At 38.1% G+C, this 26,263-nt stretch overlaps 1 protein-coding gene across 1 annotated transcript in view; it reads left to right on the top strand.

Moving 5' to 3' along the window:
- LOC124880404 (sialoadhesin-like) overlaps nt 1-26,263 on the top strand; it is a 264,206-nt gene that overhangs the window by 229,129 nt on the left and 8,814 nt on the right. Inside the window, exons 13-17 of the mRNA XM_047385499.1 lie at nt 20,698-20,949; nt 22,181-22,453; nt 22,914-23,165; nt 24,229-24,501; nt 25,391-25,693. Of these exons, the coding sequence (XP_047241455.1) occupies nt 20,698-20,949; nt 22,181-22,453; nt 22,914-23,165; nt 24,229-24,501; nt 25,391-25,693 (1,353 nt within the window). The remainder of the gene's footprint in view (nt 1-20,697; nt 20,950-22,180; nt 22,454-22,913; nt 23,166-24,228; nt 24,502-25,390; nt 25,694-26,263) is intronic.

The following is a 26,263-nucleotide window of genomic DNA, read 5'->3' on the forward strand; positions in this document are numbered from 1 at the left end:
TGGAACCGGGGGGAAAATATTGGGGGGGGGGGGTGTCCCCCAAAATATTGGAGACAGGCGCATTTGTTCCCCCCCAAAATGATACCAGGGAGTAGAAAAATACTTGATTTTTGAAAACTTTACCTCACGTTTTTATTTTGAAAGCGCAACGCAGCGTGGGGTCACTGACTCGCCCCCTCCCTTAGCTGCTCTGTTTGTGAAGCGGGCAGACGAGGGAGACTGTATGAGGGCCCATTAGGGACATTATTCTGAATTTACTCTTACACACACTACTGAAATACTCTCATACGCACTTCTGAAATGCTCTTATACACTGAAATGTTTTCTAATTATTTTAGTGGAAATGGAATGTGTTTCAGTAGAAATTGAAGGACGTTGCGTTCTAACCCTAAATAAATAATACATTTTATAGTTTTACATTGTAATAATGATATTAAAATCGTCGTCGTCGTCTTCCGCTTATCCGGGACCGGGTCGCGGGGGCAGCAGACTCAGCAGAGACGCCCAGACGTCCCGCTCTCCAGACACCTCCTCCAGCTCCTCCGGGGGGGAGCCCAAGGCGTTCCCAGGCCAGCCGACAGACATAGTCCCTCCAGCGTGTCCTGGACCGTCCCCTGGGCCTCCTCCCAGTGGGACGTGCCTGGAACACCTCCCGAGGAAGGCATCCAGGAGGCATCCGGTATAGATGCCCGAGCCACCTCAACTGGCTCCTCTCGATGTGGAGGAGCAGCGGCTCTACTCCGAGCCCCTCCCGGATGGCCGAGCTCCTCACCTATCTCTAAGGGAGTGCCCGGCCACCCTACGGAGGAAGCTCATTTCAGCCGCTTGTATCCGGGATCTCGTTCTTTCGGTCATGACCCAAAGTTCATGGCCATAGGTGAGGGTAAGAACGTAGACCGTCCGGTAAATTGAGAGCTTCGCTTTTCGGCTCAGCTCTCTCTTCACCACAACGGACCGGCACAGTGCCCCCATTACTGTGGCAGCTGCACCGATCCGTCTGTCGATCTCCCGCTCCATTCTTCCCTCACTCGTGAACAAGACCCCGAGATACTTAAACTCCTCCACTTGAGGCAGGAACTCCCCTTCAACCTGATATTAAAATCTATGTTTAATATAATTTAGCACACCTTTATAATTAAGGATGTAAATACTTAGCACAGAGCTGTGAAGCCGTAAAAACGGAGACCGAGGGTTAAACCCACTATCTCCACTGTAAATAACTGCACATAGTCTTTATTTACCCCTTTAACATATTCCTGATGGCTTATAAGCTTGTTTTCCTTAAAATGTTATTGTTTTATTATCTTTTTATTTTATTCTTGCTTTTAAATCAGCCATTTAAAATGTTCTAATTATTTTTTTTATGTTCATAGATATAAAAAAATATATAACACTGTAAATAAAGTATATTGATAATGACAGATACCATTAAATTTATTGGTAAAACTTTTAACAACTTAAACACTACAATTTTAACATTCTGAACAAGGTTTAAATACATTTATTTGTAGAGCATAATAATAATACATTAGTGGTTGTGTTTTTTGTCTCATTCTATTGTTAATACCTGTTTTTACACATTTACCTTTCTTATTTACCTTGCTTATTCTTCGAGTGAACCTCTTTCATAACTGTCTGCACCCTACCTGTGTGTTACTGCTGTAACAAGTTAATTTATCCATTTTGACATCAATGATGTCAATCTTATCTTAATAATAAATAATAATGATAATAATATATAAAAAGACCAAACATTAACCGTTAAACATCATCTGACTGAATTATATCTGTGTTTAACTTCCAGTTATTGGTGAATCCCAGCGGGAGTTTGAAAACGATGTGCCGGGAGTCAGGCGTTCTCCCCCGGCTGAGGGAGCCTCAGCCGCCCGGTCAGCTGACAGCTGGTGAGGCGAGCCGGCTGTTAGCGCAGCGGGTGCGAACATTTCCGAGCAAGTTGCGGCACCTTTGCAATTTTGCGATATCACGGTAAATGGAGCAGATATTTCAGGTTTACACAACTACATTGTAAAACATTGTAAAAGGTATTTATGTTCCACAGAAAGCGTATTATATCCAACTTTATTCACAGCTTTCTTTCTTGTCTGCCATTAGTTTTTCCGTTTCAACAATCTGCTTGATGAATCATGAGATAGGGTGGCCACAAAGAACACACTGGGCCCATCCTTCATATCTGAGGAAAAGAAGGACGAATATGTTGGTCATAGGGTTGCCAACTCCTTGATAAATAAATAAGGGACACCTCCTGGTAGGGCTATCCAACTCCACTGTCTGCACCTCTACCGGCCTGGTGATTTTTTTCACCCTTTTTCTTTGTGTGAAATGACTTTGACTCGAACCCAAGTTTAATTCGATGCATGTTTTGACTGATACAAATATCCATGGAAAAACAATTATACAGCAATTTATAAAATAATTTATTCTTTTTGCAAAATAAAATTACTAGACAAAAACATATATCCTTCTGAAATAAATAAACCACTATTGGAAAGACCTCGGTCCTGCTTAACTTAAAACAATAAAAAAAAGCATAACAGTATAATACAAAACATTTTTGTAATAGTGCATTTAGTGCAAACAAAAAGTCTGTAGAAAAGTTGAAAACATAAACACTTGTGCCTTAAAGGCCATGACTGTACAGGTGTAGTGAAAAAAATATTGAACTAGTGAACTAAAAACTGCAGTGCTGAATTATGTGGAAACAACCTATTTTTTCCATTTATATTTCATTTGAGCTCTTGCTGCTGCAAGGAGTTGTTTGTTTTTCAGGACTACCGAGTAAAACTCTGAGCAGGACATTTCATTATTTAGACTGACAATTAGCTCACTTCTCATTAATTCTGTAGAACATTTGTTCCTCACATCAGTCCACTTATTTTTCATGATGGAGAAAATATTTTCCACAAACCCACTAGATGAAGGGATGCTGAGGACAAAGGGTACAATAGCCTGGATGTCTTAATACAGATGATTTTGGCATACAGCTCATAAAAACCCAAAATTCCTATCTCACAAAATTAGCATATCATTAAAAGGGTCTCTAAACGAGCTATGAACCTAATCATCTGAATCAACGAGTTAACTCTAAACACCTGCAAAAGATTCCTGAGGCCTTTAAAACTCCCAGCCTGGTTCATCACTCAAAACCCCAATCATGGGTAAGACTGCCGACCTGACTGCTGTCCAGAAGGCCATTATTGACACCCTCAAGCAAGAGGGTAAGACACAGAAAGAAATTTCTGAATGAATAGGCTGTTCCCAGAGTGCTGTATCAAGGCACCTCAGTGGGAAGTCTGTGGGAAGGAAAAAGTGTGGCAGAAAACGCTGCACAACGAGAAGAGGTGACCGGACCCTGAGGAAGATTGTGGAGAAGGGCCGATTCCAGACCTTGGAGGACCTGCGGAAGCAGTGGACTGAGTCTGGAGTAGAAACATCCAGAGCCACCGTGCACAGGCGTGTGCAGGAAATGGGCTACAGGTGCCACATTCCCCAGGTCAAGCCACTTTTGAACCAGAAACAGCGGCAGAAGCGCTTGACCTGGGCTACAGAAAAGCAGCACTGGACTGTTGCTCAGTGGTCCAAAGTACTTTTTTCGGATGAAAGCAAAGTCTGCATGTCATTCGGAAATCAAGGTGCCAGAGTCTGGAGGAAGACTGGGGAGAAGGAAATGCCAAAATGCCAGACGTCCAGTGTCAAGTACCCACAGTCAGTGATGGTCTGGGGTGCCGTGTCAGCTGCTGGTGTTGGTCCACTGTGTTTTATCAAGGGCAGGGTCAATGCAGCTAGCTATCAGGAAATTTTGGAGCACTTCATGCTTCCATCTGCTGAAAAGCTTTATGGAGATGAAGATTTCATTTTTCAGCACGACCTGGTACCTGCTCACAGTGCCAAAACCACTGGTAAATGGTTTACTGACCATGGTATCACTGTGCTCAATTGGCCTGCCAACTCTCCTGACCTGAACCCCATAGAGAATCTGTGGGATATTGTGAAGAGAACGTTGAGAGACTCAAGACCCAACACTCTGGATGAGCTAAAGGCCGCTATCGAAGCATCCTGGGCCTCCATAAGACCTCAGCAGTGCCACAGGCTGATTGCCTCCATGCCACGCCGCATTGAAGCAGTCATTTCTGCAAAAGGATTCCCGACCAAGTATTGAGTGCATAACTGTACATGATTATTTGAAGGTTGACGTTTTTTGTATTAAAAACGCTTTTCTTTTATTGGTCGGATGAAATATGCTAATTTTGTGAGATAGGAATTTTGGGTTTTCATGAGCTGTATGCCAAAATCATCCGTATTAAGACAATAAAAGACCTGAAATATAAAATCACAAAATAAAACTTTCATCTGAACTTTCTCAGTCCATTTATCACTGACTTTAAAGGGTTTTATGGATTTTATCAATGAATTAATAGTATATAATTCTCATTTAAAGCAGAATAACCCTGGTAAAACCTGTTTTAACTTTAGGTTGGTTTTTTATGGGTGTAAGTGGCTCTGTCAGGATGATGTGATATGTAATGTTGAGATAATGGAGATATACTGAAATATTTATCTATTGCTGTACAAAAGCTGAATTTTAATATTTACAGCAATCTATGCAGTAGAAATGAACACAGATCTGAATGATTCAAATCATCACAGAACTCCTGTTGTTGCGTCACAGTGACCCAAGTTCTAGAAGATATTCTGAAACTGAACTTGCCTTCACTGCTGGTCAGAGCTCATTTTAACTGAACAATTGTTACAGTTTACAGGGTTAAAAAAAGCTTTCAGATAAATTAAAAAAGATATTTAAACTCTGTTTTTACTGCATGTTTTTCTAGATTTTCTGTTGTTAATATGCAAAACTGTAAACGCGAGCAGTGTTAGACTTTCAACAAAAACAGTTTTTTGTGGATTTCTGATAAACCTTTTGCATTTAAAGTTGCATGTTATTTTGTGACAAGCAAACTGCTTTATGTGCTCTAAACAGAAAGGTAATGGTAAACAAGTAGTGGCAGATCAGAAAATGGCCACCAACTCTCTGGAAAGGTAAGAGTCCGTCTTTAGGGTTGCATTTTCTGCTCTTAAAAACTGTTTTGACAGGCATTTAAATCTGAAAGAATATAATTTTTAGTATTTGTGTTTTCTGCAAATGCAAACGTTGTATTTTTAAAGAAAGCCCAAACTCTTGATCCAGATTTGATATTAGATGTAAAGGATGAGGTTTGGAAAGGTGATAGGATATAATCGGATGGGTCAGAACTAAAGAAATTGAGTATAAGACATCTGACTATGTTGTTAAAAGATTTTTGGCTAAAATGTATTTTTTTATTTCTTTCTCAGCAGAGTCCCAGAGAACCTTGCTGCCACCACAGCTCCAGTCTCAGTAACACCAATTGAGCCTGGAAAAAAATCAAAAACTAAAGAACACAAAAAATTGATGTTTTACTTTCTTCAAGGTACATTTAAACTAAAATGTAAATTCTCCTTTTAGTTTTCTGTACATTTCAGTCTAAACACTTATTTTATATTTAACTGTTTTTTTTTCTAACTCTGCAGAAAAAAATCTAAAAAGAAGCCAGCTACTTCTCATAATAGGTAAGACACTAGACCCTTTATTCTTTATAAGCCTTTTCATCCACTTCATGGTATTTATTTTCCTATAAAAATCCTCAACATTATCAAACTGTCTTTTAGCATAGTTTACCTCCAGCTGTACATTCAGAATAAAGAAATAACATGCTTCTTTCTTCACCAAAACCACTCCCAGTGATCCAACACCCGAGGTAGAGAACATACCAAGGGGGTGCTGGCCCTTTAAATTCTCGTACTCGTACTCGTACTCGTCGTCTTCCGCTTTATCCGGGACCGGGTCGCAGGGGCAGCAGACTCAGCAGAGACGCCCAGACGTCCCTCTCCCCAGACACCTCGTCCAGCTCCTCCGGGGGGGAGCCCAAGGAGTTCCCAGGCCAGCCGACAGACATAGTCCCTCCAGCGTGTCCTGGACCGTCCCCTGGGCCTCCTCCCAGTGGGACGTGCCTGGAACACCTCCCGAGGAAGGCATCCAGGAGACATCCGGTATAGATGCCCGAGCCACCTCAACTGGCTCCTCTCGATGTGGAGAAGCAGCGGCTCTACTCCGAGCCCCTCCCGGATGGCCGAGCTCCTCACCCTATCTCTAAGGGAGTGCCCGGCCACCCTACGGAGGAAGCTCATTTCAGCCGCTTGTATCCGGGATCTCGTTCTTTCGGTCATGACCCAAAGTTCATGGCCATAGGTGAGGATAGGAACGTAGACCGTCTGGTAAATCGAGAGCTTCGCTTTTCGGCTCAACTCTCTCTTCACCACAACGGACCGGCACAGCGCCCCCATTACTGTGGCAGCCGCACCGATCCGTCTGTCGATCTCCCGCTCCATTCTTCCCTCACTCGTGAACAAGACCCCAAGATACTTAAACTCCTCCACTTGAGGCAGGAACTCCCCTCCAACCTGAAGAGGACAAGCCACCCTTTTCCGGTCGAGAACCATGGCCTCGGACTTGGAGGAGCTGATCTTCATCCCAGCCGCTTCACACTCGGCTGTGAACCGCCCCAGTGCATGCTGTAGGTCTTGGCTAGATGGGGCCAGCAGGACCACGTCATCTGCAAAAAGAAGAGACGAAATCCTCTGGTCCCCAAACCAGACCCCCTCCGGGCCTTGGCTGCGCCTAGAAATCCTGTCCATAAAAGTTATGAACAGGACCTGTGACAAAGGGCAGCCCTGCCGGAGTCCAACATGCACGGGGAACAGGTCCAACTTAGTGCTAGCAATGCGAACCAAACTCCTACTCCGCTTGTACAGAGACCGGATGGCCCCTAGTAAAGAGCCACCGATTCCATACTCCTGGAGCACCCCCCACAGGGCATCACGAGGGACACAGTCGAATGCCTTCTCCAGGTCCACAAAACACATGTGGACCGGTTGGGCAAACTTCCATGAACCCTCGAGTACCCTGTAGAGGGTATAGAGCTGGTCCAGTGTCCCACGGCCGAGACGAAAACCACACTGCTCCTCCTGAAGCCGGGGTTCGACTATCGGCCAGACTCTCCTCTCCAATACCCTGGCGTAGGCCTTTCCAGGGAGGCTGAGGAGTGTGATCCCCCTGTAGTTGGAACACACCCTCCGGTCACCCTTCTTATGAAGGGGGACCACCACCCCAGTCTGCCAATCCAAAGGCACTGTCCCCGTCTGCCACGCAATGTTGTCAACCATGACAGCCCCACAACATCCAAAGACTTGAGGTACTCAGGGCGGATCTCATCCAACCCCGAAGCCTTGCCACCGCGGAGCTTTTTAACCACCTCGGTGACTTCAGCCTGGGTGATGAAAGAGTCCAACCCCGAGTCCCCAGCCTCTGTTTCCACCAGGGAATGCGTGATGGCAGGATTGAGGAGGTCCTCGAAGTACTCCTTCCACCGGTTGTGACAGTTCAGAGGTCATTCTGATTCACCCATCCTGTAAAATACTTTGAGTTTAATGATTTCCCATAAAAGACTGAACAGAGTGATATTTGCTAAACAAACACTGATTTTCTGGTAACAGGAGGTTTGGGGGTTTGTCAGAAAATGTATTAAACCTTTCATTAACAGGCTTTGTTCTCATTGACCCCATTGTTTCTTTCTTGGATCCCATAAAAAGTTAAAGTAGAAAACCTCAGACTCAGGCCACAGATTTACTAACAGCAACAATGGAGAGAGAAGCCTTAAGCTGACTTAAAAATATTAAATAAAGTGGAAACAAGAAGGTATTTGAATTTAACTCTCTGACATGAAGTTAGTCAGTGTTAGTCTTAGGATATTATTCATATGATACTTTTGCTGAAAATAAAATGACATCTTTCTTCATATCTCACAACCTGACACTACTAAATGAAATACACAGAATTAGTTTTTCACTCCATGTACATTTTTAGAGCTTCTCTTCAGAACTATTTAAACCTGATATATTTTCACTTCCTTCACAGTATCTGATCTCATATCTGCCTTTTCACACCTAAGGCCTCATTAATATGTGAGCTGAGATCATTGCTTTTAGACAGAAAGGGGAACTTAAAAATTGGCCTACCAGAGGGTTCCCAAGCACTACTAACCAAACAGTATAACAACAATTTAAAACTTTTCATGTTTTACTGTAATGCTGTAGATTTCATCTTGGTGAATTTCATTTTTAATGTTTCCATAAAAACAAAAACATCTCAAACATGAACACTTGAATTTCCTTTTTTTAACCCCTTGATGGAGCAAGATTTTTACTTATTTACAACAATAAACTAAACTTGTTGTTTTATGTGACTATTTACATGTATTGTAATGCACTTTATTAACTGGTCACCAGCACATGTGCCCATCACTATTAAATCAGGAGTTTTAGCAGTTTGCTGGTTTGGAGCATGGACAATGTGAAACATGTATTGTTCTCTGAAGAGTCCACCTTTACTGTTTTCCCCACATCCGGGAGAGTTACAGTGTGGAGAAGCCCCAAAAAAGCGTACCACCCAGACTGTTGCATGCCCAGAGTGAAGCATGGGGGTGGATCAGTGATGGTTTGGGCTGCCATATCATGGCATTCCCTTGGCCCAATACTTGTGCTAGATGGGCGTGTCACTGCCAAGGACTACTGAACCATTCTTGAGGACCATGTGCATCCAATGGTTCAAACATTGTATCCTGAAGGCGGTGCCGTGTATCAGGATGACAATGCACCAATACACACAGCAAGACTGGTGAAAGATTGGTTTGCTGAACATGAAAGTGAAGTTGAACATCTCCCATGGCCTGCACAGTCACCAGATCTAAATATTATTGAACGACTTTGGGGTGTTTTGGAGGAGCGAGTCAGGAAACGTTTTCCTCCACCAGTATCACGTCGTGACCTGGCCACTATCCTGCAAGAAGAATGGCTTAAAATCCCTCTGACCACTGTGCAGGACTTGTATATGTCATTCCCAAGACGAATTGACGCTGTATTGGCCGCAAAAGGAGGCCCTACACCATCCTAATAAATTATTGTGGTCTAAAACCAGGTGTTTAAGTTTCATTGTCCAACCCCTGTAGGTGTGTGTTAACACAATGATAAGTTAGAAAGACGTCAATGATGACCTGATTGTTTCCCTGCTATGCCACTTCTACAGGCTACTCTACCTGGTTACTCATATTCCCTTTTTGTTTGCTGCTTCTGTCATTTTGTATGTTTTTGTTTTTTAGACTTCCATTAAATCTTCATCTTCAGTATGCGACTGCTGCCATTCTCTGCATTTGGGTCCATTAGCACCACATACCATGACAGAAAGGTGATAAGTTCATTTCTATATAGTTTACAGTCCATCATCCTGGAAACAGGGAAGAATATTTACAACTGGAAAACATTTAGTCCCTATAATCCCAGGGGTACACATTACATTTCTCCAAAGGTCAGGCTGTTCAGTGCTTAAATAAGCTGCAACAAGTTAAAGAGCTCCATCTTAGACTCTACAGTTCTCAGCTTATTAAAGTTCAACCAGACAATGATCCCAAGCACCGCAAAAAAGTTAAAACAGAATGGATGGAGAAGAAAGAATCAAAGCATTGCAGTGGCTGCAATAACAAATGTGGACAAACCTAAAACATGTGAAGCAAGATTATAAAGAAGAGGAGAAAAAAGTCCTCAATATGAGACACTGATAAAGTCTAACTGAAGACACAGCTTAGTAATGTACGTGAGTCTGTATGTTGTTAGTATAACTTAGCATTTGCCTTCTTAAAAACATGGTAAAGATCAAAGGACTCGTTCATTTATTTACTTACTTGTTATTGACCTGTGATGACTAAACTATTAAAATAGAAATAGAGTGTATTGTGCTTATTTCACCACAGCTTCTCATTAGTAGACAGAAAACATCTCAACAGGAACCCAGTGCAGTGATGTCAGTGTTTATTAAAAGACATTCTGATCTCATTCTGAGATAAAACTTTGATCCTGTTTCAGACGGCTCCATTTTTCTACAGAAGCTGCATTTACAACTTGTCTTGTTATTAAAGGACAAATATTTGACCAAAGCAGAACAACACATCATTTTGCCTTAAAGTCAGGATGAGCAACATGTCACTCAGTGTCCTGGGCTTAGTGTGTAAGTAGATCACTTTCTCTGTATGAATGATAAGGAAGGAAAACATCTAAAATGAAAAGAACTGGATGTTTGACTTTTGTCCAAAATAAAACCTGCTTTATGTTTCCTGTCCTGTTGATCTTTGGACCAGTTAGTGGAATCGTTCTCATTATTCTCCTGGTCTTGTTGTGCTGCTACAGACGGTCCAAAGGTGAGACCTTTTCTGCTCACAATGGATCAGATTCAGTTAAATACTTCATTTGCTCAAATGGTTCAAATGTATTCTGTTTTTAACATGAATTAAAAGTCGGACAATTTTCTCTACAAATTCTTTCCTCACAGATCTAAGCGATATCAGGTCAGTGTGAAACATCTGTTCTCTGTTTCTAAACATTCATCAAAAATAATTACTTTCATCAATAATTTTATGTCTCTATTATTTTCAGATTGAATCAATCAGAGAGCAGAAATCAAACCTCAGCTACAAACCATGGAGTGACCCAGACTGACAATCCTGTTTACAGCTCTCTGCTTCATGGTTGGTCTCAGATTAATCATCCTTATGAATAATTGGATGTTTGATCACTTCTTAGATTTCTTTGTTTTTTCTGCTGAGTTAATTTCACAAACAAAGAAAACAAATAATTAAACATAAAACAACTTAATAAGTCACATTCCTACATTAATGCTGTTTGTATTTAATTTTTCTCTTTCTGACTAAACTGGTCCTCAGTTATCAATTTTCATCATTTATTTTTTTTCCACTCATTAGAAAGTTAACCTTAACCTTGCTTTATTGCCTCTAGGTGACACGTCCCTCTATGAGACAATCCAACCCTGCAGAACCTCTGGAAAAGGTAAAGTTGATGTTTTATAGCAGTTAGAGATGCTGGCTGATTTACAGAGACTGATTACAGACCCCTGATGTAAAATGCTGAAATAATTCAGATGCAGATGAATCCCAACATGTTAAATACTCAAACAAAGAACTTCAACACTTCAGAATGAAGAGTGAGTTACTCCAACATTTAGAATACAAGAAATAAAACACAAGTTTAAGAGTTTTTTCTTGGGTCATGACGGTGTCGCATGTTTGTAGACCTTATTCCTCGACTCAGGCCATCATGGGTTTGAGTCCTGGCCTGTTGACCTTTGCTACATGCCACGTCTTTCTCCCTCTCTCCTCCCCTTTCCTGTCAGCTCACTGTCAAAAAATAAAAGCCACTAGTGTGCAAAAACCTTTTTAAAAAATAGATTTTTCTCAACAATAATTTTCTCTTTTTGTGTAATTTCCATTTTATTCATGTGACAATCTTTGCAGAGAGGCCTCATCACCCAGCAGAAGGTTCTGATTACACTAATGTTAAACCAGGTAATTACAGCTCAACATGGAGTTCAGATGGTTAACATCTACATACTGACTCTAGTCATCAGCAGAAAGTGACGATTGTTAGATTCATAGAAAACAGCTGGAAAAACAAGACAGTCAGTGACATTATTTTGTCTTTTGTTTTAAGAAAATGATTCTGCCACATTTATAGGTTCCACTTAAAGTTTTTTTACTACAAAATATCAATGTCCCATCTTTCTTTACTCTGTAACAGCATAAACTGATCCTGACCACGATCACAAAGCTGTTATCTAACAACTGAGATCTGGTTTCTGTTGTAGACTCCAGCTTTTAAAACAGTTACCAACCAGAACAAAGCAGTTCTGTATTCATCTTAATACTTTATTATTCAATATATTTATATTACATTATTAAGGCTGTCATGGTTTTAATAGCTTCATATTTTACCAGTTTTAGTGAATCACTGAAATAGAATCAGATTTAGGATTTTATCTTCAAACATGTTCAACTCTCAAAGGCCTTAACTCATTTTTATTGCTGATAAATATCTGACACAAATCATCTCTCTATTGGCAGGAAAGTGGATTCCAGCAGCAACAGATGCAGCAGTGTAGCTGAATGCTGTGATGGTTTATTCTGCTGTATATTCAATGAGATAAAAGCTGTTACCTTGGATAATCCCACATCTTTATGTGCTTTTATTACAAGTCTGTTAATAAAATGGATTCCAGATATTAGACATCCCTCCTTAGTTTATATTTTAGCAGTGAGCTCTTTTACATGAACTGTTTGTTTGTCAGATTAATGAAATGTTATAAAAACAAACCATATTGATTTTTTGTTTTATTGAATGAAAGTATTGCAGCTTTAAAATGCTAATGATGATTTGATGTTAAATATTATTTACATTTAAATGTGTGGCACATTTTCAGCTTTTTTTACTTAAACCTCTTAGGTGATTATGTTAAAAACTCTAAAGTGATAATCTACAGGCGTTTAAATGAAAATAAGTTAAAATTGAAAAAACATTCTTGTCTAGAGAGTTTGTGTGTTAATGGTGTGTAAAAAGTTCAGAGTGAATAAGCAGGTGTAGAAACTGGCTGCATTTCAGCAGCAAAACCACTTAAATCTTCTGGAGTTGGTTTCAGTGAAGTTCTGCTAACCAGATATAAGCAGGAGACAACTGGATGTAAATATTGTAGTTTGTTGTTGATCAGACTGAGAGGCCCTGGTGTCAGAGCTCACAGTGTTTATTAGCCTGAAGACTAGAAGAATAAACAAATTAAAAAATCCTAAACTTGATTGTTTTGCCATCTCCAAAAATATTGAACTGCTGACTTTTTCATAACCTAACTTTACACTCACCGGCCACTTTATTAGGTAAACCTTGCTAGCATCGGGTTGGACCCCCTTTTGCCTTCAGAACTGCCTTAATCCTTCGTGGCATAGATTGAACAAGGTACTGGAAACATTCCTCAGAGAGTTTGGTCCATATTGACATGATAGCATCATACAGATGCTGCAGATTTGTTGGCTGAACATCCATGATGCAAATCTCCCATTCCACCACATCCCAAAGGTGCTCTATTGGATTGATATCTGGTGACTGTGGAGGCCATTTGAGTTCAGTGAACTCATTGTCATGTTCAAGAAACCAGTCTGAGATGATTCATACTTTATGACATGGCGCGTTATCCTGCTGGAAGTAACCATCAGAAGATGGGTAAACTGTGATCATAAAGGGATGGACATGGTCAGCAATAATTCTTAGATAGGCTGTGGCGTTGACACGATGCTCAATTGGTACTAAGGGGCCCAAAGTGTGCCACGAAAATATCCTCCACATCATTACACCACCACCACCAGCCTGAACCGTCGATACAAGGCAGGATGGATCCATGCTTTCATGTTGTTGACACCAAATTCTGACCCTACCATCCGAATGTCGCAGCAGAAATCGAGACTCATCAGACCAGGCAATGTTTTTCCAATCTTCTATTGTCCAATTTTGGTGAGCCTGTGCGAATTGTAGCCTCGGTTTCCTGTTCTTAGCTGACAGGAGTGGCACCCGGTGTGGTCTTCTGCTGCTGTAGCCCATCCGCCTCAAGGTTCGACGCGTTATGCGTTCAGAGATGCTCTTCTGCATGCCTTGGTTGTAACAAGTGGTTATTTGAGTTACTGTTGCCTTTCTATCAGCTCGAACCAGTCTGGCCATTCTCCTCTGACCTCTGACATCAACAAGGCATTTGTGCCCACAGAACTGCCGCTCACTGGATATTTTCTCTTGTTCAAACCATTCTCTGTAAACCCTAGAAATGGTAGAGCATGAAAATCCCAGTAGATCAGCAGTTTCTGAAATACTCAGACCAGCCCATCTGGTACCAACAACCATGCCACGTTCAAAGTCACTTAAATCACCTTTCTTCCTCATTCTGATGCTCGGTTTGAACTGCAGCAGATCGTCTTCACCATGTCTACATGCCTAAATGCATTGAGTTGCTGCCATGTGATTGGCTGATTAGAAATTTGCGTTTTTTATATATATATATATACCTTAAATTCAGTTTGTTTGTAATGGTCTCATGTTTGGCCATGTACTTTAGGGCTAATGCTAGTAAGTGTGAATTGCTTCTGAAGCACTGTGTTATGTCGTGATTAATCTGGCCAGAGTCACGTGCTCACTGCTTTGTTATTTTGATGCTTCATTCACTAGTTTATAAGGAAGTGAATCACTGGTGAGACTTGTGGTGTCTTGGTGCTGATCCTGTCACTTATATTGTGTTTACAAACGTTAAGGAGTCAAAAGTAGATCACATAATGGTCCCTGTTTAAACCAGGAAGGATTCATCATCAGTATTTCACATAATTTTTTCACTCCAACAACTACATGTTCAAAAAACAACAATAAAATCCTGATATCAGACAGAAGTGCCACATGATAATTAAACAGAAGCTGTTAACTGAACTCTGTAGATTAGACAGTTTTAATGAAGCGATTTATTTTAAGCTATAGATCTAAACTGCTGTTCATACTTTTGACCACAAGATGCCTTTAAAGAGGACTGTGTTGAAACGCTTTGAGTTATCAACTTTTTTAAAACCAGCTTCAGTGCTTCACAAAGCTTCATTTAGTCATCACTACTGGTTCCATCCTATGCCTCAGTTAGTCATTGTTACCAGTCTGGCAGATGTTCTACAAAAACCTCACTTTGCTCATTAAATAAAAAATAAATAAATTATAACCTTCTTTTACTAGTTGATGTCCACAATTGGTCTTGTTTAAGTTTGTGTTGAAGAAAGACTCTGGTCACTTCTTGTCCATGAAGAGTTCACCTCCAGCCTGCTCACTCTTCATTTGTCACTCAAAGCTGGAGATGTCTGGCTACCGGGGTGAAAGTGAACCGGTAAGGTCCGGTACTGCGTACCACTAAAAGATCCCATGCCGGTACGCAGTACCGGGAAGAGGGAGGAACGGCTGTCTGCTATGAAGCCGTCATCCAGAACCAGTTACGGCTGCAAAAATTCACGAGCAAACAAAGAACATCAGATCCGCTACCAAAAGCCAGTCTAAAACATAAATATAGCTTTTTTCCCCCTCATTCCAAATAGTTTCTGAACTGTTCTGCTATGATGGAGTCTCAGTGCTCTAGCTTTGCTTCTCTCCTCTCAGAGTTCGAGGTTTTAATGAACGGCCAGCTTTTAAAACGAGCACCGCTGCGTTTAATGTCTGTCTGCTCGCTGCTAAATACCCCAGTTAAAAGCAAAGGGAGAGAAACTAGTTGTTGTTCATGTTATTTTGATGAATTACAGCAACACAGTTCAGCTCGAAAACACCGCTTATGACCAGAGATTTCACATACACTACACGAGAGCGCATGCGTGCTTACCCCCAAAACAGAACGGTTGCCAAGGAGATTGGTGGGTTCGATTTAATGGACTGGGAGATTTTACACAGGTGGTGCACAGACATACAAAATCTCCCCTTGCATTAGGACAGGACGAACGATAAATCACTTACCATCTATAGACTTTTAAATAAAAACCGCAAAAACAACCGAACTTTCAAATTTTTAATTTAAATGAAATCAAAACTTGACCACAATGCAGAGAACAATAACTTCTTTGTTCAAAGAAAAGATGGAAACTGAAGAAAAGTTATGAATCAGAAAATGGTTTATCATTGTTTCATACATGGAAGTTCTTTAACAATTGAAAAAATAAAATAAAAAAGAATATATATATATATATATTTGAGGGGGGCACTGATGAGAGTGGGCTGTACGGTGGCGCAGTTGGTAGCACTGTTGCCTTGTAGCAAGAAGGTCCTGGGTTTGATTCCCATCTGGGGGTCTTTCTGCATGGAGTTTGCATGTTCTCCATGTGCATGCGTGGGTTCTCACCGGGTACTCCGGCTTCCTCCCACAGTCCAAAGACATGCCTGTTAGGTTAATTGGTCTCTAAATTGCCCTTAGGTGTATGAATGAGTGTGTGCATGGTTGTTTGTGTGTTGCCCTGCGATGGACTGGTGACCTGTCCAGGGTGTACCCCGCCTCTCGCCCATAGACTGCTGGAGATAGGCACCAGCTCCCCTGTGACCCACTATGGAATAAGCGGTAGAAAATGATTGACTGACTGACTGATGAGAGTAACAATTACCACACACACAAATTCAGTGGTGGATGCTGGTCTTTCAAGAAGGGGAAGCTCAATTTCAAGATCGCTAATTCGCTCATTTCGCTGTCATTCAAAAAGGGATTCAGCCTCAGACAAATCATCCAATCATCATGCAGAAGCTGAGCGTCCAGCCAATATAGATAGATAGATAGATGCCCCCCCCCCTACCTCCGCCCCTAAGTACCGGCAAGAATTTAAAACTACTTTCACCCCTGCTGGCTACTGAGGGAATATAACACCTATATGTGTTTTTGATGGAAGGGAAACAGAAAGATGGCTGCAGTTCTGCTGGAAAACCTTGATTAATGATTAATGAGAGCTTTCTAAGAAACTGAAGACCTTCTACAACTTCCTGTAAACCAGGAATTACCTTCAGCCATGAAAGCAGTGATAGAAGAAGGTAGTTTCAGAGCAGTAGACCCAAAATTCAGGATCAAAATTTTGTTTACCATCACAGTAAATTTTAGGCTATGAATGAACAACGTGTGGTTAAAGTATTTAAGCAAATTATTACTAAATCATGTCTACTCTGCAATCCCACATAAACTCAAATCATCTTAGAATAAATCAAATGCAACTTCTAAGGCAAACCTTACAGTTCCTCTTTTTATCTAAAGGGACATGATGATGTAAATGATCTCATCCATCACATTCAGATTAACTTCTAGCAGAACTAAACTGTTAGAAGCAGATACGTGTCACACTATGTGAAGGATGTGTAATTACACCAAGATCTGCACAAAAAACCTGAATACTTAGTGAGTGAAGCTCATTTATGTTTTTTTGTCATACAAAAGTGACAGATTGTGAGATATTCAAGGTTATGCATCATGTGATGTCTGTAGCACTGCAAGACGTATGAGCAGATACTTATTTTAGAAGAAACCAAACTACAAGTTCTATAATAATGAACTTTATGTTTCCACAAAAGAAAACCTAAAATTGAAACAAACTCAAGGGGGGAAACTAAACCTAGAGGTCATGGGGAGAACTAGACTCAGGGAAAAACCAACTGGGTAACAATAACAAAAGGGATCTAAGGTCAAAAGTGAAAAGGAACTAATAAACTAGAATAAATAAACCTAACTAACAATGAACAAGAACAGAAACACTAAACGAGAAACTAAACAAGAAAAACCAAAGATGGAAAAGAGAACTGTACTACTACTACTACTACTAATAATAATAATAATAATAATAATAACCAGAGGAGAAAACCATCCTAAGTAATAAATAAATGAGAAAGCAACCACCAAGGGAACTATGGGCGAGGGGAGAAAGATCTACTAAAACAAGGAGGCAGGAGAGAGAACAAAACTAACATCAGGATAACAGAAGGAATAAACAAACATAACTACTAAACCCAAAGAAATAAGAAACACCTAACTAAAAAAGTAAAGAACACAAAACCCAAAATGACAGATCATGACATCTGCAATATTTGTTAAAAGTTAGGATTTTTTTATATTCACATTATGAATGTTTCACATGAAACAGTTTCAAATGTTTCTGCAGTGGACAAGAAGTAAAACCCACCAACTGCTGCAGTTAAAGCTGCTGCTGTGGTGTGAAGTTTGTGTGAAAGGGAAGGAAACACACAGGCTTTACTTAGAAGTATAAACTATGCTAGTGGCATATATGTGGGGTAGATGTAACTCCTCCTTCATCTTTATAGTTAAAACAAAGTAGAAGCCTTTCTGATGAGCTGTGCAGCAGGTCTGGATGTCAGGATGGAGAACGCTCTGCTTTGCATGCTGGGATTTTTCTGTAAGTACCACAATGACTTTCTGTTCAATGATCAAAAACGATGTTTCTGTATGTTGGATTTATAATTTATCACTGTTTGATCTGTTTCTCTTCCTTAAGACAAGAGATGTGTGTTTTCTATGATTAAATCTTTAAACATGTTTCCTTGGTGTTATTATTATACAAATGCTTTTTGATGTTATTTCTTCTTGATTTTGCATACCTACCTTATTTTATTTTAAAAGAGTTTTACCTGAAAATTCTCTGTCTTGAAATGTATTGGTTATGATTTAGTTTCTGATCAGCTTTTATTTTTCATTGTAGTGCTCAGTAGTCTCATCTATGCACATGCTGATGGTGAGAATCTGTTTTTTTTTCTTTCATTTAATACATTTTATTGTTTTCTACTTACAGACCAACTCTTTATACTTTTTTAAATGTAATGTACCTTTTATATCAGGTTTGTGTTGAAAGAAAAACCCTTATGTACAAAATACAAATATTATATGAGTTTTCTTTTTCCATTTGATCATCTCAGCAGGTCAGAGTGAACCAGGAAATAGATCCACCAATGAGGGTAAAGATTTAATCTCACCAGTAACTGGTACATCCAGTAACAGCAGTTTGGTCTAATAATCAGTGTATTTATTAATGGCTGCCCAGGTTATTCTATTATCACCTGGAATTTCCATGTTTATAAAATGTCTAAAACTGAATGTTTAGATAAGTAGATACTTAAAGAGGAAGAACTTTTGTTCCTCTTTTCAAAGATTCAACTGTTTTATCTCTTCATCTCTGTCTGCTGTCTGTGATATGAAGACGTTAATTAATGTGTGACATTGGAGTAAATTATGCTCTAGAACAAGTCTGATTATTATTTCTTATATTTAAAATAATTATCATGGCATGGAGTAATGCCCTCAGACTGACAGTGTTACGTGAGTCAGACTGTCCTCCATTCATACTGAGAATTTTCTCAGTATTTTTCTGAATTTCTTTTTTTCAGAATTTTCTGTTAATGTGCAGCATGTTTTATATTTATATCTTTTCTCTCCAGCATGAAAAATATATATTTATTGGATCTTAACCTAATGTATGTTTTAAATTCAACTTAGTCTCCAAACAATCACAAGAATGTAATCAACAGAAAATTCTTACTGTAAAAATGTTAAATGTATCCTGATTCATTCTCTTAAACAGGCTGTGCAAACAGTGAAAATAATTCAGCCATAATTAGAATAAGGAACAATAATATGGATGTTTAATAACTGATTACTGAGATAGTTACATATTTAATCAGCAGCATGTTTAAAATCAAGGAAATAAAATGATCCAGATGATGCTAACAGACATCAGATAAACGACTGAATTATAATTCATGGATTTCTAACAGTATCAGGGCGTTGTACAGTGATCCTAGGTAAGCAGCAAGAGGATGACAGATGTGTGCAGAACATTATGACCTGTTTAGATGCTGACTGTGTTTATGTGATTTATGAAGAAGTCTTGTAGACTGAGGTTAAAATCTCTTCCTGATTCTCTCAGTCTGGGTCTGGATGATTCTGGACCTCCTGGCTGATAATTAAACAATCCTGTTTGTTTGGTTCATCATTAATCAGTGGTGAACATAAAGATCATTTTATATTAGAGTCAAGCGTAACATGTTTGACTCAGAGAACATCATGTTTGTATGATCTGTGATCTACAAGTTAGAAACAAGCTGGTTTGTTTCTGATTCTGCTAATTTGTTCTGATGCTGATGGAGTTTTAGCTTCTGAAATAATCTCATTGGACCTAAATTGTAATCATCAGAGCAGGTTTGTGATTTTATCTGGATTAGTGAAACATCCCGCTGGTTATTAGTAATTTTATTATTTATTAAGATATTATTTATTCCTTATTTATTATAAACATGTAGTCATTCTGACCTGTCAGTTTCTTTAAGCATTGAATTATTTCTGTTTGTTTCTAGTAATTGGAGATGTAGTTTATAGTAAACAAAGAAAAAAGCTTTCTTACGCAATATTCTGAAGATTTATTTGTTTATATATTTGCCTCAGCAGCAGATAAACCGAGAGCCTCACTGACAGCAAAGGAAACAATCATACCAGCAGGGGGCAGTGTAGCTCTGAGCTGCTCTGTGTTCAGATCTACTGACTGGAAGTTTGATTGGTTCAGACAGGAGTCAGAGTCTTCTACAGCTCAGCCAATAAGAACCAATGAACCAGGTGGAGTCCTCTTCATCTCAGAGGGAGGTGTTTACAGCTGCAGAGGAAGAAGAGGAGATCCAGTTTTCTACACTGAAACCAGCAATAAAATCTCCATTCAGAAAACTGGTGAGTTTAGTTTCTGTTTATCATAAAAGAAAAAGTGATCTTTGAAATTTTAATTTGATTAATGGTTGTGTAGAAAATGCTAAAATGTGTGTTATTTACAAGAAGTAGAATATTGTATTCGCTGATGATGGTGAACTACATTAGTGAATTAGATATTTACAGCTCATAAAATCCTGCTATAAAATACAATTAATCGGTTTAAGTGCTTTTTCTTATTTCTATTATTGTTTTTTTTAACTCTTACTGTTTACACTTTCATATCAACTCTGATGGATTCAGTTTAATTATTCATTTTTTCTTAAATCCGTTTGAGCATTTGGGCCCCACGAATGATAACTATCTGAAATAGGGGCCAAGTTTTACTTTTCACTATTTTTCTGTTACATTTCTAATCAGATGTTTCTTTATGTAAACAGTTCCCATTAAACCCACTGTGGTCCTGCAACTGTGTTTTAAAATAGTTTCTAACAGGGCATCAGTGACTCTACAACCCAGCTGGTCTCAGATATACAGAGGAGAGAGAGTCACTCTGAGATGTGAGATCCAGGGAGGTGGAGGAGCTCAGTGGACGTATGAATGGAGACCAACCAACAGAAACTCTCCATCATCCAGTAAATACAGGATCATCATAGCTGCCAGTGGCAGATACAGCTGCAGAGGAACAAGAAACTATCTGTTAACACAATGGAGTGATAATCTGTATTTAACTGTTTGTAAGTAGATCATCTATTATAGACATGAAGTGATTATTGACAATATTTCAACAAGTCTCATCTGAACAGTTTACTTTTCCTATCGACATTAAACTCTTTTATGGTATCTAGTCAAACATATTACTTTAAGTTTCCAATGAAAGAACCTAACATCAGATTTTCCTGGTGCCTAAAATTATTCATTGATCGGCTTCTAAGAAAAATAAAATCATTTTTACTACAATCAGCTACAGATGATCAGTTTTCTCACAAAAAACAACATATAAAGGTAATGCTTAAAATTTTAAACATATATTATCTGTAACTGATGATCTTACTGGCAACATATATTGAAATATCTTGAGCAAATTGTACATCTTAAATCAGCCAATGAAAACAACTGACAGACTAAGACCTTTCCTTTTAATGTTGTATTTTAACAAGAGTGTAGTTTCTCTCACTTTCAAATTAAACAGCTTGTCTTAAAGTACAGAAAACATTATAAATACATTTAAACAACTCTCTGTCAGTACACCTTCTCTGATTCTCTGACTAAATCACGATGAAGCTGATTTTCAGCCCAGTTTTCCTGACTGGTGCTGAACAGTTTAGGAGATATTTAAGGTTCAGTATTTCAGTTTAATTATCTTTAATTTGAATATTTTCTTTGTCATTAAACATCAACTAAGATGGATGGGTCTGTCTTATATCAGTGATATATAACACAATTTAACTGTGTTGCAGAATAAGGTGGACAGCAGATATTGTAATGATAAAAAAATCTAAATTCAGAAACTAAAACGAATTTTCATGGTTACAGTTGCCAAAATATGTAAATACTTAATACTTTATTTATTCTCTCACTTAAAATATGACAGCCTGCATATATTAAGTGAGAATAAAAAAATCAAAATATGTAAATACTTAATACTTTATTTATTCTCTCACTTAAAATATGACAGCCTGCATATATTAAGTGAGAATAAAAAAATCAAAATATGTAAATACTTAATACTTTATTTATTCTCTCAATTAAAATATGACTGCCTGCATATATTAAGTGAGAGAATAAAAAAATCAAAATATGTAAATAAACCAAGAACTGTCTTTCAAGTGATAGAAAAATAAAAACAAACATGGTCCATCATTCTAATGGCTCAGGGTAGAATTTCCCCTCCTAAAACAACTCATGTTGTGATTATTTACTGCTGTTTTACATGTTTTTTGTTCTTGTTTTTTTAACTAAACTTAGCAGAAAAACCGAGAGCCTCACTGACAGCAGAGGAAACAATCATACCAGCAGGGGGCAGTGTAGCTCTGAGCTGCTCTGTGTTCAGATCTACTGACTGGAAGTTTGATTGGTTCAGACAGGAGTCAGAGTCTTCTACAGCTCAGCCAATAAGAACCAATGAACCAGGTGGAGTACTCTTCATCTCAGAGGAAGGTGTTTACAGCTGCAGAGGAAGAAGAGGAGATCCAGTTTTCTACACTGAAACCAGCAATAAAATCTCCATTCAGAAAACTGGTGAGTTTAGTTTCTGTTTATCATAAAAGAAAAAGTGATCTTTGAAATTTTAATTTGATTAATGGTTGTGTAGAAAATGCTAAAATGTGTGTTATTTACAAGAAGTAGAATATTGTATTTGCTGATGATGGTGAACTACATTAGTGAATTAGATATTTACAGCTCATAAAATCCTGCTATAAAATACAATTAATCGGTTTAAGTGCTTTTTCTTATTTCTATTATTGTTTTTTTAACTCTTACTGTTTACACTTTCATATCAACTCTGATGGATTCAGTTTAATTATTCATTTTTTCTTAAATCCGTTTGAGCATTTGGGCCCCATGAATGATAACTATCTGAAATAGGGGCCAAGTTTTACTTTTCACTATTTTTCTGTTACATTTCTAATCAGATGTTTCTTTATGTAAACAGTTCCCATTAAACCCACTGTGGTCCTGCAACTGTGTTTTAAAATAGTTTCTAACAGGGCATCAGTGACTCTACAACCCAGCTGGTCTCAGATATACAGAGGAGAGAGAGTCACTCTGAGATGTGAGATCCAGGGAGGTGGAGGAGCTCAGTGGACGTATGAATGGAGACCAAACAACAGAAACTCTCCATCATCCAGTGAATACAGGATCATCATAGCTGCCAGTGGCAGATACAGCTGCAGAGGAACAAGAAACTATCTGTTAACACAATGGAGTGATGATTTCTCTTTAACTGTTTGTAAGTAGATCATCTATTATAGACATGAAGTGATTATTGACAATATTTCAACAAGTCTCATCTGAACAGTTTACTTTTCCTATCGACATTAAACTCTTTTATGGTATTTAGTCAAACATATTACTTTAAGTTTCCAATGAAAGAACCTAACATCAGATTTTCCTGGTGCCTAAAATTATTCATTGATCGGCTTTTAAGAAAAATAAAATCATTTTTACTACAATCAGCTACAGTTGATCAGTTTTCTCACAAAAAACAACATATAAAGGTAATGCTTAAAATTTTAAACATATATTATCTGTAACTGATGATCTTACTGGCAACATATATTTAAATATCTTGAGCAAATTGTACATCTTAAATCAGCCAATGAAAACAGCTGACAGACTAAGACCTTTCCTTTTAATGTTGTATTTTAACAAGAGTGTAGTTTCTCTCACTTTCAAATTAAACAGCTTGTCTTAAAGTACAGAAAACATTATAAATACATTTAAACAACTCTCTGTCAGTACACCTTCTCTGATTCTCTGACTAAATCACGATGAAGCTGATTTTCAGCCCAGTTTTTCTGACTGGTGCTGAACAGTTTAGGAGATATTTAAGGTTCAGTATTTCAGTTTAATTATCTTTAATTTGAATATTTTCTTTGTCATTAAACATCAACTAAGATGGATGGGTCTGTCTTATATCAGTGATATATAACACAATTTAACTGTGTTGCAGAATAAGGTGGACAGCAGATATTGTAATGATAAAAAAATCTAAATTCAGAAACTAAAACGAATTTTCATGGTTACAGTTGCCAAAATATGTAAATACTTAATACTTTATTTATTCTCTCACTTAATATATGCAGGCAGTCATATTTTAAGTGAGAGAATAAAAAAATCAAAATATGTAAATAAACCAAGAACTGTCTTTCAAGTGATAGAAAAATAAAAACAAACATGGTCCATCATTCTAATGGCTCAAGGTAGAATTTCCCCTCCTAAAACAACTCATGTTGTGATTATTTACTGCTGTTTTACATGTTTTTTGTTCTTGTTTTTTTAACTAAACTTAGCAGAAAAACCGAGAGCCTCACTGACAGCAGAGGAAACAATCATACCAGCAGGGGGCAGTGTAGCTCTGAGCTGCTCTGTGTTCAGATCTACTGACTGGAAGTTTGATTGGTTCAGACGGGAGTCAGAGTCTTCTACAGCTCAGCCAATAAGAAGCAATGAACCAGGTGGAGTCCTCTTCATCTCAGAGGGAGGTGTTTACAGCTGCAGAGGAGGAAGAGGAGATCCAGTTTTCTACACTGAAACCAGCAATAAAGTCTCCATTCAGAAAACTGGTGAGTTTAGTTTCTGTTCATCAATGAAAAAGTAACCTTTGAATTTAAACCTCTTCAGTACTTTTGTAGAAAATACAGATTTCTTTAATATTGACAAGAAGCAGAATATTTTATGAACAAATTATCTTAAAAGTAGTACATGAGGTCATTCTGGTATGATATATATTTAATCTGTTTACTGGTGAGTTTAGTTTCTGTTCATTAATAACACAAATAAGCTACTGAGTCATTAAAGTAAATCTAACAGAATAACATGAAGTTTTTATTTATGATGCCTTAAAATGAAACTCGTCTCCTGCTGCTGATAGATTTAAGATAAGTGTTTGATCCTTATTTTTATTTTATTACATCAATAAAGTTGTTCTCACTGAGTAACTCTCATCTCATTTTAATCAAATTCTTATGTTTGGTTTGGAGATTTTGTTTTTCACAGCTTTATTTTATTTAGGATTCATGTTTTCTAATTCTATCAGTCTGTATCTCATAGTGAGAATTTGAATCATAATAACTAAAAGAAAACAGGTTCTCTAGACAACAGAGGAAATAAAATCATATTTTTAGGTTTTGACCATTGAAACTGATTTTTCTTATTCTGCCACTTTAATCAGCTCTGAGGAAACTAAAGCAGAAAAAAGGCTGCATCAGTTACACCTGCTACAAAAAGTGACTACTAACATTTATTTTTTGATGTTTTTATGTATTTCATTTATTATTTATGTATTTTATTACTGATATTTATTTTATTTTGATTAAGCTTTGTAATCACTATACTGTTATCCTTTTGAGGGAATCTCCTGACCAACATTAACAAAGTATTTAATCAAACATTTAATCAAAGTAAAGTTCAGAGATAATAGTGTTGATGTTGCCTAATGCTTGATTTCAACAGAGAAACTTGTTCCTGTCCTCTCTGTGTCTCCATCATGGCTGAGTCCTGGAGCCTCAGTGACTCTGAGCTGTGAGGTTGAACCTCAGTCTGCAGGATGGAGGTTCTTCTGGTATAAAGCTGTTCCTGAATTATCAGTCAGATCTTACAGCTTTGAGCTGCTGCCTAACATCACCAACAGAACTGAACAGAACTCCTACATCGTTCATGAACAAACTCATACAGCAGGATATGTGTGCAGAGCAGGAAGAGGAGAACCAGTGGATTATACTGGTTACAGTGAACCAAAGTTTGTCTGGTCTGAAGGTCAGTTTATTTTTCTCTATGCTATAAATAAACAGAAGCCATGATTTGAGTTTCATTGAGTTATCTTTAATCTGTGACCAGTATCTTTAATCAAGCAAATGTTTGATATTGACTGTTCATGTTAATAATCCACCAAAGAAATGTGGAATAAGCATCAGATTCTTTATAGTTTTTACCAGATAATAAACATGAGTTACTTTAGATTCTTGCTGTGACTTTATTTAAACAGTACATTTTTAAAACAACTCAGACTGATCAATGTCCTTTGCAGTCAAGCTTAAAACAAAATAAATAAAACAATGTGTTTACAGTTAAATCCATTAAAATATATAATAAATATGCATGGAATAATAATAAAACAGACTAAAACCAATAAAAATAGGTATCAACTAAAGTCTCATCCTCTGTTGGAATAAAAAGTTCAGGGAAAATTTGTTTTTATCAGTTATTAAATTGTTTCTGTCGTCTGCAGTGTGTTCATGAATTAGTAAAATCTGAATTTTGCAGCTTTTCTGCAAAGGTGACTTTGTCATTGTAATAAGTAAGGGAAAACTCTGATCTAGCAACAGC

Source organism: Girardinichthys multiradiatus, chromosome 14, assembly GCF_021462225.1.
Source record: "Girardinichthys multiradiatus isolate DD_20200921_A chromosome 14, DD_fGirMul_XY1, whole genome shotgun sequence".
Taxonomy (NCBI): Eukaryota; Metazoa; Chordata; class Actinopteri; order Cyprinodontiformes; family Goodeidae; genus Girardinichthys; species Girardinichthys multiradiatus.